Source organism: Bidens hawaiensis, unplaced genomic scaffold, assembly GCF_021521415.1.
Source record: "Bidens hawaiensis isolate Kalapana, Puna unplaced genomic scaffold, B.hawaiensis_p1.1 tig00035102_1, whole genome shotgun sequence".
NCBI lineage: Eukaryota > Viridiplantae > Streptophyta > Magnoliopsida > Asterales > Asteraceae > Bidens > Bidens hawaiensis.
Genome location: NW_027496109.1, coordinates 1 through 13571, shown reverse-complemented (window position 1 = coordinate 13571; position 13571 = coordinate 1). Strand labels below are relative to the sequence as shown.

The 13571-nt window shown below is 41.0% G+C and overlaps 1 protein-coding gene across 1 annotated transcript; it reads right to left on the bottom strand.

The window, feature by feature from the left end:
* Positions 1 to 4395: 4395 nt before the first annotated feature.
* LOC143587030 (putative metal-nicotianamine transporter YSL6) lies at positions 4396 to 7732 on the bottom strand. Its single transcript, XM_077068429.1, has 7 exons — positions 7356 to 7732; positions 7053 to 7225; positions 6873 to 6970; positions 6666 to 6803; positions 6385 to 6574; positions 6166 to 6298; positions 4396 to 5349 (listed from the first exon to the last, which is right to left on the bottom strand). Exons 1-7 carry the CDS (start codon positions 7696 to 7698, stop codon positions 4415 to 4417), a joined length of 2010 nt encoding a protein of 669 aa, XP_076924544.1. The 5' UTR covers positions 7699 to 7732; the 3' UTR covers positions 4396 to 4414.
* Between the last annotated feature and the right edge of the window lie 5839 nt (positions 7733 to 13571).

The following is a 13571-nucleotide window of genomic DNA, read 5'->3' as shown; positions in this document are numbered from 1 at the left end:
CGAGCCGATACGCACCTGGTTCGGGATCTCGTTCTTTACGCAGCATGTCGTCTCGATTTTGAAGCTGGAATTGATTCGTGTTTTCCCCAGCTGGGGTTCTATACGCACCCGCCTGCTCAGCCTTTATTACGCCACGAGGTGCGCGAGCGTCCCATCTCTGACAAATGCTTCAACCATATCTTTTACATCTATGCATTCTTCAGTGTTGTGGCCCTTTGTCTTGTGAAAGTCACAGTATTTGCTCCGATCTGCATCGTGACGATGTCGGATTATTGGAGGTTTTGGCCATGGGAGCTCTTCAGTGGCGAATATCTCAGTGACGCTTTTGGTGAGTGGCGTCCATCTGGAGTTCCGGTGCGACTGTACATTATCCCTTCCGCCCAACCGATTTTGCAAGCCGGATGAGGTGTCAAAGTTTACCCTTGACTGCCAGATGCCTAGCTTTCGTTTTTTATTTAGTCGGGCGGTGAGGACGTTGTCTTCTCTCGTCCTCTGGGTGTAGAGGTTTGTGCTCTGTGGGAGATCTCTACCCAGTTGCTTCTCTGTTTCCGCATAGCGTTTTGCTGCTGTCATGATGCCATCCCATGTGGATGGCATGCCATCTTTACCCGTTAGGGTGCGGATGAGCTCTGGGTCATGTGCGCCCTGGATGAAGGCAGCGCGAACAAGATCTTCGCTGATATTGCCCAAACTTAGCTTCTTTGAGTTGAAGCGAGTGATGAAGTTTGGCAGAGATTCGTCTTCCTGTCGTATGCATTTGAGGATTGTCCATTGCTCCTCGGTATACTTCCGTTGCTGGCTGAAGTGTTGGCTAAACTTCTGTTGGAAGTCTGCCCAATCGTAGATATGGTTGACCGGTAGACGATCGAACCATGCCCTAGCAGCCCCCACCAGCGTCATTTGGAACATGTAACACCACGTGGGTTCCGTCCAATTGCTGACGGTTGCCCCCGCTATGAACCTGTTCAAATGATCGTCTGGATCAGATATACCGTCATATGTGCCTATGTTGGGCATTTGTTTGGCACTCTTTGGGGCGATTGCTTCAGCAATGTCCCTTGCAAATTTGGACGTTCCTGCATTTGCAACGTTTGGTCTGAACGTTTTAGAGAAGTCTCGTGGACTTCCACCTGTGCTTTTTGGTTTGAAGGCTTGTCCAAAATGCCTTTTCGGTTGGGATTCCGTTTCCTTACGCTTCCCTTTTGCCCTATGGCGAGGGTTCGCGTCGGAGTCGGATTCCTCCGAGTCATCCTCCCAGTATTCGAATTCGTCGGCCTGTTGTACGGAACGCAAGCGTTCGTCCAACTCAGCCTGGAATTCCTTTTGTCGTGCCTCCGCCCATGCCTTAACTTCATCGAGAGTCTGGCGGGGGAGTCTTCGTTTCTCAAACTGGGTATCGGTGGATCCCAGTAGGCGATCATTTACTGCACTTGCCCCAGCTTTGGTAAGTGGGGTAGTGTTCGTAAAATTTACTTCACTTGCCCCGGCTTCGGTAGCCGGGGTAGTGTTCGTAAAAACTGCGTTGCCGGTATTCCCCCTAGTAGCAGGGGTTATGGTTACCGGAATTTCTCTAACCATCTTTGTAGAAGTTTGAAAAAACTGGAGAAAAATAAAGTTCTAGCTTTATGCACGGATGGCGCCAATGAAGAAACACTAACCGGACCCCGGGCAGATTACTGGTAACCTGGGGGTTGGATAGCTGTTTCCCACGAGGGGTTAGACCCTTGGAAGATGGTTCTTCTGATAACCTGCAAAACAGACACCGTGAGCTCGTCACTGAGAAGGGGGGGGTTCCTCCTTGTGACCACCCTCCGGCGTGAGAATCAGACTAGATTGCTCTTTAAATATAAAAGTATATTAAGAGATTGCTAGAGCAGATATCAGGTATAATATGATGATAATGTAGTAAGATATGTTCTGTTTAGATGATCATACCATTTGGGGTATTTATAGCCGAAGGTAGGTTTCCAAGGAGGTATGGCCGGCTGCAACAGTGTTCCTGTTCATCAACAGTAGCCTACGCACGTGCCCTGCTGGTAGTTGGTGGGTAGGCAGCGGCTGATAGCGACCAGGCCTGCTGTATACTATTCCCTTTCCACCAACTGCCGGCTACGCACGTGGTATGACAGTAGTTGGTGAGTAGGCAGCGGCTTAATAGTGATACAGTACAGGAGCATGCTGCTCGCCATACTGTATCAGTGAGCTGTCGTATCCCTGATCAGATCTTTCGCCCATACCTCGTCAGGTACAGTAAAAGGTCCTTCAGTATACAGACTGGCTTATTTGGGCGGGAGTATTCCCCCTCCCGCCTCTGTGCGGGATTGCTCCCGGCTTTGCTCATTCCTTCAGGTGACACTGAATGATCGAGAGCTAAGTACCTAGTGCGTGTAGCCATGCTGCGCGGGTGGCCTTCCCTCATGGCTTGTATCCGAGGCTGCGGGAACAGGCGGAGTCCTTCACCATGGGAGGCATTTCCTGCGGGACCAACTTGCATACTGCGCGTAAGGACGTCACGTCTCTGAGCATGGTTGGTCCTGCGGATCCAGTTGGTCTCTGCGCAGACGTCCCTGTTTAAGGTGTCTTGCGGGTCCAACTGGGCTCTGCTGGGACCTACCTCTTCAACCATCATGAGGTGCAATCACCCACTGAATTCCATTACAAAAATGCTCATAGATTGAACCACTTACTCAAGTACAGTCGTGCACCCAACCTGAATCATCCGAGATTTTGTCAATGGAATTTGGTTCTTGACCCAAAGCCTCAGTCGTCGTTAACTTCTAGAAAATAAACCATCATAATTTACAAAAGCAATAGAGGCTATAAATGTACTATCTATGTAGCAAAAGAGGTAATAAACAAACAATTGATTGTATATTAAAAAGAAGTTAATTACCTACCATGCTCACATAGAGCTATATCTGTTGTTCATGGTGAACAGTTAGTAACGTGAGAGCAGAGATACTTACAAAATAACATAATATTTCAACTCATAATCCTGCAGTATTACACCAAGTGCATGTTGTTCAAGAATCAAGGATATGAGTTGTCAAAGAAAAATCAAAATAAATCATGATCCTATTTTTTGATATTATATTTAATTCAATTGGCTTTGAAACAAAAAAAAAACAAATATGAAACTGAGAGATACCAGTGATGGAGTCCAGACCGGTCATAAGAGCCTCAACAATACCAAACCTCTCATTTATCACCTCCAACTCTGCAAGTACATAGGCAAATGAATCTAAAACCCTTGAAATCAAATAAAGTATACGCAACAAAATCCAATGGCCATTCAGTTTCGTTTTTGATGAATGAGCAAGAAGACCATAACTGAAGTGCTTTGGATACCAGGGAAGAAAATAGTAAGACAGACACGTGTTGTGTTGCAGCGGGCTCAGAAACAAACAGTAGCGGAACCTTCAAGATATGATGCTTAAATTGTTTGTACTAAATAAGTACATTTAGCTACAGTGAACTTTGTGAGAGAGAGCTGAAAGTTGCATTTTAAATTTATATATAATAAGAAGTTTGTTATGCCAGTGTCCAAAGATTAGGCTATCAAAATTGTGGTCTTACCTTCCAGTGCTCGATAACTAAAAGAAACAACATGCACACTACAATTAATCCAAAAACCTTAACGGCGATCCATGGATTCTCTTTTTATTATGATTTCCTATTCATCTCTTCAACGATTACTTCCCCATTCTCATTGTTGCTACAAACACGGTGTATTAATGTTTTCCATGTGTTTCATATTTCCTTTATTTTGTTTATCTCTAATCATACCCATTGTTTTAAACTACGAGTATTTGGTATTTTGCTTATCTTTTTTTTTTCCGAACATTGATTTATGTTGCTTTATAATATAATATATTTATATAAATCTGGTGGCTTCAGAGGTTGAAGAAGAAGATGAAGTTGAAGGTGGGTTTACATGCTTAGAGAGAGAAAAAATTCCGTCGGATCCATCTGCTCTAAAGTCGTATCCATCTTCAGTTCTGTCGGACAGGCGAAGACTTTGACACGTGACAAGATTATATAGGTGCACGAGTTTCGTCAGTTGGCAAAGCTAAACCGGCGGCGGCTAATGAAGAAACGTCAAATTCGACGATTCGGGTGGCTATTTTGGGTATTATGTGAAAAGGAAGACTAAAGTTAAAAAGGGTGTGGTCAAAATGGTTATTTTTGAGGATGTTCCCTTGGAGTATATGTCATGATTAGTCCTTGACTTACTAGTATGTCAATTTGAAAGTCAAATCTCAAAATAACTGGACATCACATGACTATATAAGCTATTTTACATAGTTATGTCCTACAAATAAAAAAATGTTCATTTCTTAAAAGGATAACATAAACACAATAGCAAACCAAAGGCATAACGAAATTGATCAAACACGTTCGCATGTCCAACTGATCAGCTACTTACCGAAGGCCCGAAGTACATGCAAATGGGCGGATCGATCCTGAAAATGGATAGTATAGCCGACGGTATGGTCCATATTCCATCCCCGCATATTAACCCCGAAGCAACTGCACCCGCATAATCTTCAGAATCCTTTTTGTTCACCCTCTCCCAAACAAACAATATAACCGTCCCAACGAACATATCAATCGCAAAATAAGCCCCAATATAAAACGGCACCGCCATAGCCATAGGAATAGGAATGAACCTAGACACCTTTGCAGGAGTCCAATCCCTTAACATATTCAAAACTATAGCCGCCACAAAGAACCCGCAACATAAACCTAAACAATGTTTTGGAAGCTCAGAAAACCCTTCAACCGCAAGTATAGCCATTTCTCGGTAGATAACTGCATACGGTGCCTTATAAGGACTGTCGGGGGTCCCAATATCAAACGCAGTCCAAAACATCCAAAAAGTGAGGGGCGCGATGATGCACCCCATTGCAGTCCCCACTAGTTGACTCACAAACATTGACTTTGCTGACGATAAAGTCAAGTACCCGGTTTTGAAATCTTGCATTAAGTCAGCTGCGGTTGAGACGATTGACATCATGACACCACATGAAGCTAAACCGGCTAACACGCCTCCGTTGCTTCCGACTAATGATGATATTATAAAAAGACCGATTTTACCATATGTTGAAGCTAAACTCCAGTCGGTGAGACCAGTCCCGTATGAATTACAGAACGCAAGAGCAGGGGCTATTAAGTAAGAACATAATACTAGGTACCATTTTAAGGGCGGGAAAATAAGTGGCAATGTTGTGGTTGATATAGCAGCCAAACCGACATAACCGGATGCTGCAAACCATGTTGGAATCCTGTCTTTTAGGAAAACTTCATCTCGTTTCTGTTGCTCCAATCGTGATTTGGATTCTTCGGCGTCTGTATAAGTTGACCAAATTTAAGTCAAACAAAAAGTAATGATATGCATTTTAATTACGTCTGTAAACAAACCGAACGTTCAGTAATAGTTCATGAACTGTTAGGTGGGAAGTTCGTTTATGTTTGTTTATTTAATAAACAAACGAACATGAACATTAATTTTGTAAATTTAGTTATATTAACGAACAAAAGAACAAGATATTTTATGTTTGTTTATTTACGTTCATCAGTTTGCATTTTTTAAGTTTGTTCGTTTTATATTCATATAAATTTTGAGGCCCAATACAATTTAGTCTAGTTTTATGAGAATAAAATTTCACCCGTTAAAATTTAGTCTAGTCTTATTAATTTAGACCCAACAGATAGATATTTTTACGTTTCATTTTAAGTAGTGTTATCCTCTGTTATGTTTGTTCATCTATGATCACTTAGTTTGTTCATTTTCGTTCTTGAACCATTTGTTTATACTCTTAACAAACAAACATAAACGAACACAAACATGCCCATTTTCTTAACGAATGAACATGAACAAATACCCGTTTGTTTAACTGTTCGTGTTCGATCGTTTGTTTGGTTAAAGTTAAAAAGACAGGCACAAACATGACTTGTTCATGATCGTTCAATTCATTTGCAAGACGGATTTTTAACTGAAATGTATGATTCCAGTGGAGGGGGGCCCTTATTAGGAAACCAGAAACAAACCTTAGATAAACCTTACTCAGGCCCGTGCATAAACACAATAAAACTCTGATACTAATAATATAATATATATTTAACACATAGCATACGAATAAAACTATAAAAGTTGTATTTTACCGAGTATCTCCTTTAATACAGGGAGATCTTGACGTCTCGTGTTGTTATTCAACACAGCCTTAATCGAAACCGTTATGATCTTCACTAAGTTGTAAAGCCCGTCACCGAGAATAAGTGCAATGGCTACAAAGACCTTCATGCATGACAATGGCGGAAAGAATATTAATATGGTAGAAAACATATATAGAAGTTAATAATGCAAAAACGGGAAATGTGTACCTTGTATCCATAAAGACCTTTGAAGTCATTGCTGCCTAAATCAGCCAGGTACCAATCCCCTGCGCGTGTAGTAATGTAGGGCCAAAGCACGCCCCATGAAATTATGGCTCCGAAAAGGACCGAGCAGTTGACTATGTGTGGGCAAATTAGACCACATCCGACATAAGTAGGGCTGAAGTCAAAGTAAAACCTGCATAAGTAAATGATGTCAGCGTCTGCTTTTATATCACCAAAAGGAAATAAAAAATAAAATAAATCCCTTAAAAGAAAAACAAACTTACGTGTTCTTGAAGAGGGTTAAACCGAGACTTGGAAAATTGTCAAATCCACATGAATCCCCGATACCACCAAAGAACCATTTGAAGCAACTCCATACAAAACTTATGCTTAGATACTTCCCAAGACAGGTTACTTGTTTTCTGCACAAAAGACATGATGGCATCACAAAAGTAGTTGAATAAGTTAATGAATACGGTGGTCACGGGTACCTTGCAAGCTCAGCACCGGTAGTTGTATGGAAACTATTGATTAACATTGCTGTGGCGGTTCCACTAGGGTATGTGAGCTTATAGTCCATCACCATAACCTGATACCACGAACAATCAACATTATACATACGCAATCAAGTCCCAAAACCTTAAATTCAACGAAAGATATGATATTATCACCTTACGAAGTGTAACGAGACTGAAAAGGCCGAGAAAACTGACGATAAAGATAAAGGCAATCATCCACAACAATCCTGGATTCTTAACATCTTCGGCCCGATTGCCAGGGTAATCCGCCCCGATCAAATTGTATGTTCTCTCATCCATTGACAACAAATAGGACCCAAAGCCACCTGATTGGTCAAAATTGAAAACTTTATATATTTGTGTATTTCAAAAACTATATACAAATTCCATCAACACTGACCATACATACAAGATAAGTTACAGTACAGAACAACATGATAATAGCATGAAAATTACCGCTAAAAGCAAGGCCATAACAAGCAACAACACAAGTCTGAATAACAGTGTTCTCTTGCCTAGTGAAGGGGCGAGCCGAAAAGCCAAATTTTTGAAGAAAAGTGGTCCATGACTTGACAAAGAAGAAGCCCAGCAGACCGGCGGCGACGTTTAAGGAAGGTATGATCCCAACGGTGAGATTGAGCTTGTGAGTAATGATACAGAAAAGAGTCCCCAACAAAGCACTGACAACCAAACCCCTGAGAGTGATCTGATCTTTCCATTCCGGTATGGTTTCAGTTTCAGGAGTGGATGGTTCGTCGAGTAATGGTTCGAGGGTGGATCTTCTGGGTTCTGTTCCCATGTTTTTGTTTTGTTTTGTTTTGGGAGTCTAAGGAAGATTAGATTAGATTAGATTAGATTGGATTAGATGATCAAGGAAAGGAGAGAATCATTTTATTATGTTGGGTTAGGTGGTAGATCCCAAAGAAAGAGTTTGTTTGATTTTTATTTTTTTTTCTTTTATGATTTAAAACCCACACGCAATATCAATATAATATTTACGGCTACATTTTCGAGGTCACTGGAGATTCCACGGGTATTGTTGAAGGAAAAAATATCTAATAAATTCGACTATATTTATTGATTGTCAGAGCATAGTCCTTGTTTCAAACTGACACATTAGCATACCACATCAGATTTCAAATCAATATTTTAAAATTTCATTTCTCCTCCAGTGAACAATAAACAATCATTTTTTCAAACTATCAACTCACCATCCACATCAATATCTAATTTCCCCTTTATTTAACTTTTAATCTATATTCATATATGTCTTTTAAAAGAAACACATAAAATTAATATTAATAAAAAAGTTCATTAAATCTATACTCTTCCCGTCTCATTAAAAGTGTCCATATTTCCTTTTTTATTTGTCCCATTAAAAATGTCAACTTTCAAAATTTATTAGTCAATTTTTAAATTTACTCTTAAACACACGCAACTAGCATTAATAAATAATATCAATGGACCCAATTTTCAAGGACATTATTGTAATTTGGTAAACAAAAAAGTCATCATTCAAACCAAGACACTTAGTATTAATGGAAGTTGAAACATGAAAAATTAAGAAAAATATACTTGGATCTTGGAAGATAGAATATGAAAAATAATTGGTATGCTAAAGTGGGTCATGTTGTACAGGTTCAAAGTGATTTGGATTCACAAACCATTTCTCTTCTATCTCTTCCATTTGTCAAGCTCCAATGGTGGCATCCAATATATGTGTTTTGTTTGGAATTCAAACCATGGCCACATAAAACCATTGGAGGTGCCCTTACATGTGGACGAAGATCGTGTGGTCATGTTAACTCGGAAAGAATTACGGATAAATAGTTATATCGTCTTATGCAACGCTCGGGAACCCATATTTTTAAACATGGATATACAAAAAAATTACAAATACCTCATAACGATTAACTATTATCACTTTGACACAACAACAAAAAATAGTTTATCAAAAGCATTGTCGGTATCAATTCGGCTCATTACAGTATCGATGTGAAACTGACACTTGGTATATAGCTTACAGGTTACGGTACAAAAAAGGCACTCTATTACAGTATTATGAATACAACTTCATTTTCAACCAAACTTATGTACTTTATTACAACTACACCTCCGTTTTAACATCGTGACATAGATTAAAAAAACATGTCATAACGGAATAGTAAAAAAGGTTAAAAACTTTGTATGTTAACCATTATAAAAAATCAATAACTCAAATCTATAAATAATAACAAAAAGAAAAAAAATGTAATGAGACAATTTAAAATCATGAAAACCTTGAGGGCTAAATTACTAAGTAAACAAAGTTTAAAAAATAAAATAATAGGGATTCAAGCTAAAACGTTTTAAAAACTTTAAAGCTAACTTGAAACAATTTAAAAGTGAAGGGGCTGAACTTGCCAAGGTTATTACTCTACTTTACAGTAATACAGTTTCCTTTAATATATAGTATAATTAGAGAATAAGATAATAGATACCGCACTTGCACCACCTCCGGTATAGACGGTTAAAAAAGTCATACGTGTGACTTTTGTTAGTAACGTGTGTTTAAGTTGCTTATATGAGTTTAATACATTTTATGATATAGTATAAACATTATGGCATATTTGATTATTCATCGTAACATTTTATATGGCACTGTGTAACACATCGTATGAGCATAGAGTGCGGAGTGCACATCTTCACGCCCACGTTATGAATTATGAAGAATCTCCCCGTAGATCTCTTTCTCCTCCTCCAACGATGAGGGGAAGTCAGAACCGTCACAGTCAACAGACTGAGCAAGAATTTGTTGAACCACGACGATTGCGCCCTCGTCCTCGCATGGACATGCGGATGTCGTCTTACTTCGATGAGTATGACAGCTATGATTCAACGTATCACCCGGGAGATTACAGTTTCTACACGGGTGATAGCAGAATGAGTTTAAGAGCAAGAAGCAGTCGTCCGCGAGACGTGGTCTGCCACACCGAGTATCACAGTGATGCTGAGGAAGATTTCCCCAAGCCATACCGTCCGGCGGCCTTCGCCGAGAAGTCGAAATTTATAGCTAGCATTGCGACAGCACCTTTTCCTGTCAATGCTAAGATACCTACATCAGTGGGTAAATACAATGGCATGACTGATCCAAGTGATCATCTCCAAAACTTCGTGGCGGTAGGTGGTGTGAGCGGATGGACGCTCCCTTATTGGTGTCACATGTTCGCATTGACACTAACAGGGGCAGCGAAGGAGTGGTTTGAAAAGTTACCTGACGGTCAAATCTGCAGCTGGGATGATCTGGTAAAGAAATTTTCACAACAGTTCAGCCAGCAAAAGAAACACACGCGCGACCAGTCAGAAATTTTGGATGTTATCCGTCGTGATAACGAATCAATAGAAGATTTTATCACCAGGTTCAATGACGAAAGTCTGAATATTGGCGGGATCAACAAAGACATGCTTCGCGGTGCCTTCCGCAAGAATGTCAGGTGTGACGAGTTAATCCGCACACTCACTGGTAGGGATGGAATGCCGAAAGAATGGGACGATATTATGACCGCGACAAAGTTGTTTGCTAACACTGAAAAAATATTGGGGAATAATAATTCAAAACAAAAACTCAAAGTTGAATTTCAAACTCCGAGACCCAATAAACAAGCAAAGGGACCAATTTGGTCAAGACTTCAACCAAATACGGAAGCATCAAAGCCATTTAATGCAAGATCTCTCATCGGCAACAAGAACAAGGTAGGACCCTCGAATCGAGGCCCTAACAGGTGGACTCCTCTTTCAAAGACTCCCGCAGAAATCCTCACTACTGAAAATGTGAATTTCCGGAAACCACAACCACTCACGAGAAGATCATTCCTCGACAACAAAAAACATTGTTCGTTCCATAATGACATCGGTCATAACACGAACGAATGTAATGCTTTGAAGAGCGAAATTGAGGCAGCTATAAAGTCCGGGAAAATCACACACCTGGTGAAAGATGGGAACCTGGGACCGGTAAAGCTCCTATGCGGGACAACCAGGGCCCAACCAAGAAACAAGTCAAGGACTTAAACGTCCACATGATTCAAGACGGACGAAAGGTCGGAGGAAAGATGCGGGAATACGACGAGGAAGAGTGGAAGAATGAGCTAGTGATCTTTCCACGAGTCAAGGGAGGTCCCAGAAACAAAAACCCCTAGATCATCACTGCCCTCTTCGGTCATTACCGCTCTCAGTATGTTTTCTTTGACACTGGTAGTACATCGGATATCAGTACGAACAGTGCTTTGAACAACTTGATGAAGAAGACAAGGAAAGACTGAAACCTATCCATGCTCCTGTGCCAGGATTTGCAGGAGAGATAATGCACCCGCGAGGGGTGATTTCTTTCCCAGTCACTTTGAGTGATGGAATTCATTCAAGGACCGAGGAGGTCGAATTTTTAGTTTTGCCTGCAACGTCGAAACATGACGTCATCTTAGGACGAGAGGCAATTGGTGACTTCAATGCTCATCCGTCTACGGCTCACGGTGCAGTAGGAGTTCCAACTAGCACCGGAGTAGCAATAATTCACGTCAATCGACATTGCTTTGCAACAGAAAGCTCGAAACCCAGCAAGATTCCAAAACAATCTCTGAGGATTGAACCAGAAAAATGGGTTTTGAGCAAGAAGTTTCCTGATCAGACTGTAAAAATTGGACCTGTTATCTCTGAGATAGTAAGGACTTTTCTGAAGCAGTTGTTAACAAAGAATATTGATGTCTTTGCATGGTAACCCGCGAACATGACTAGTGTCCCGCGGAACATTGCGGAGCACAAGTTGAGGGTAAACCCGATGTTTACACCGATCATCCAAAAACAACGTAAGATGGGTCCGGAACAAACAAAAGCAATGAATGAGCAAGTTCAATACCTCTTACAGGCTGGAATCATTCGTCCAATTCAATATTAGACCTGGGTCGCCAATCCAGTTATCGTTCCCAAAAGTAACGGGACATGACGGATGTGTATAGATTTCAAGGAGCTAAACAAGGCGTGTCCCAAGGACTGTTATCCGGGGATCGTTGGCAGTATTGGGAGGCGGAGATGGCGGCAGTGGAAGAGGAGTTGAACTCTTTAGACCTGAAACGTCTTCAGAAAAATCGTTCAGGGCTACTGACAAACGATAAATAGTTGGTCAAAAACAAATTTGACCCATAACAGTTAACGAATGAGAAGAACATTTAACGTACCCAAGGAAGGGTCTTCCGAGTCAAGCTGATGGAGGCGCGATTCCAAGTCAGTGGCAGGCTTCCGCCTTTTTGACTTCTTCGATAGGGCAACTAGCAGGTTGAGCCTTGCGTTTGCCGGCTGCATTGGAAGCACCCGCAGCAGCAGTTTGATGCCCACCCTCAGCGGTGACATCATCCTGCGCGGGACGCCTACCTTCCGCAGTAGTGTCAACATCGTCTTGATCCGCTGCTTGGCTGGACGAGGTTCTCTGGCGGGTCAAACCTGCAGTTGAGTCCACGGCATTAATAGCATCAACTGGAAAACTTCCTTCGCAAAGTGACGACTCTTCACTAGACGAAAAGAGTACGACCACTCCGCTGGAAGTAATAGCAGTCACAGGTCGGGGTCGTAGAATGCCCTCACCTTTCTAGATGGACTCTTAAACGTAATCCTCACCTTTGGCATACATCGCCTCGGAAACTACTGGTTCCGGACGGAATGCGGTGGGAAATAAGAAGTTAACACTGGTGCGTTCCAAAAAGGGCACATCTCTTGGATCAATTGGACGACGCGCCATCATTCTTCCTTCATGGTCCAACAGAGTATCGAAGGCGGAACCCTCACCTGTACAAACAATAATAAAAGTCAAAAAACAGACATTTATTAAAGAGAGAATAGGAGTACCACCAAAACTTACTCTTGTTGGTCCTCTCATAATATGGCTCCAAGTCAGGGAACGGCCACAAGCGGCTCATCTTCGCACTCATCATCGCCCCCTCATGTATGGGGCGCAGAGGAGTAGGCGAGGCGGTCAAGGTCAGAAACCACGGCAGACCCTCATGAGCAGCAAGCGGAACCACTGGCATGGCGTCCTCCGCCTTGCGATAAGTCATCGCAAATGGGATAACATCCTCCCGTTAAAATGGGGTTATGAAGAACTCACTTGGAATAGGGAATACGGTAACGAGGAGATTGTAACGATTAAAGCAACTAGGTGGTTCCGCGAGAAGTCCCGACAATTTGTCCTAGATATTAAAGTATATACAAAAATAAATATCTAAACCAATGTAAACAAACTAACACAGGAGCAAACATGGGTTTAATATATTTGGAATCGTTAAAGGATTCTCATAAAATTTGCGTATAATAAATTTTAAATATCTCAAAAGTCGATATTATTATTATTATAGAAAAAATAAAAAATAAATGTATATATTTTTAATTGATTATGTATATATGTATACATACATATATACTTGAAAAACGTTTAACGAGAATTTATTATTGAAAGTTTAATAGTGTTTGGTTCGTTAAACAAGTGTAAATATTATTAGGTGTTAATATAATTTAAGTTTTAAGTAAATATAATGCATTTGATTAAACAAATAAAAATGAAAGAATTAAAAGGAATAAAAAAATACCAAAAACCGGACCAGGGGGATTCGAACCTGCGCCCCTGGCCGGGTCTCGATTATACAACCT

Excerpts from the sequence above, each read along its gene's own strand:
- LOC143587030 (XM_077068429.1), bottom strand. The coding sequence starts at position 7,698 with ATGGGAACAGAACCCAGAAGATCCACCCTCGAACCATTACTCGACGAA. Across the intron at positions 6,575-6,665 it reads TTAACCCTCTTCAAGAACAC|GTTTTACTTTGACTTCAGCC; the intron begins GTAAGTTTGTTT and ends TTACTTATGCAG. Across the intron at positions 5,350-6,165 it reads TGTATTAAAGGAGATACTCG|ACGCCGAAGAATCCAAATCA; the intron begins GTAAAATACAAC and ends CAACTTATACAG.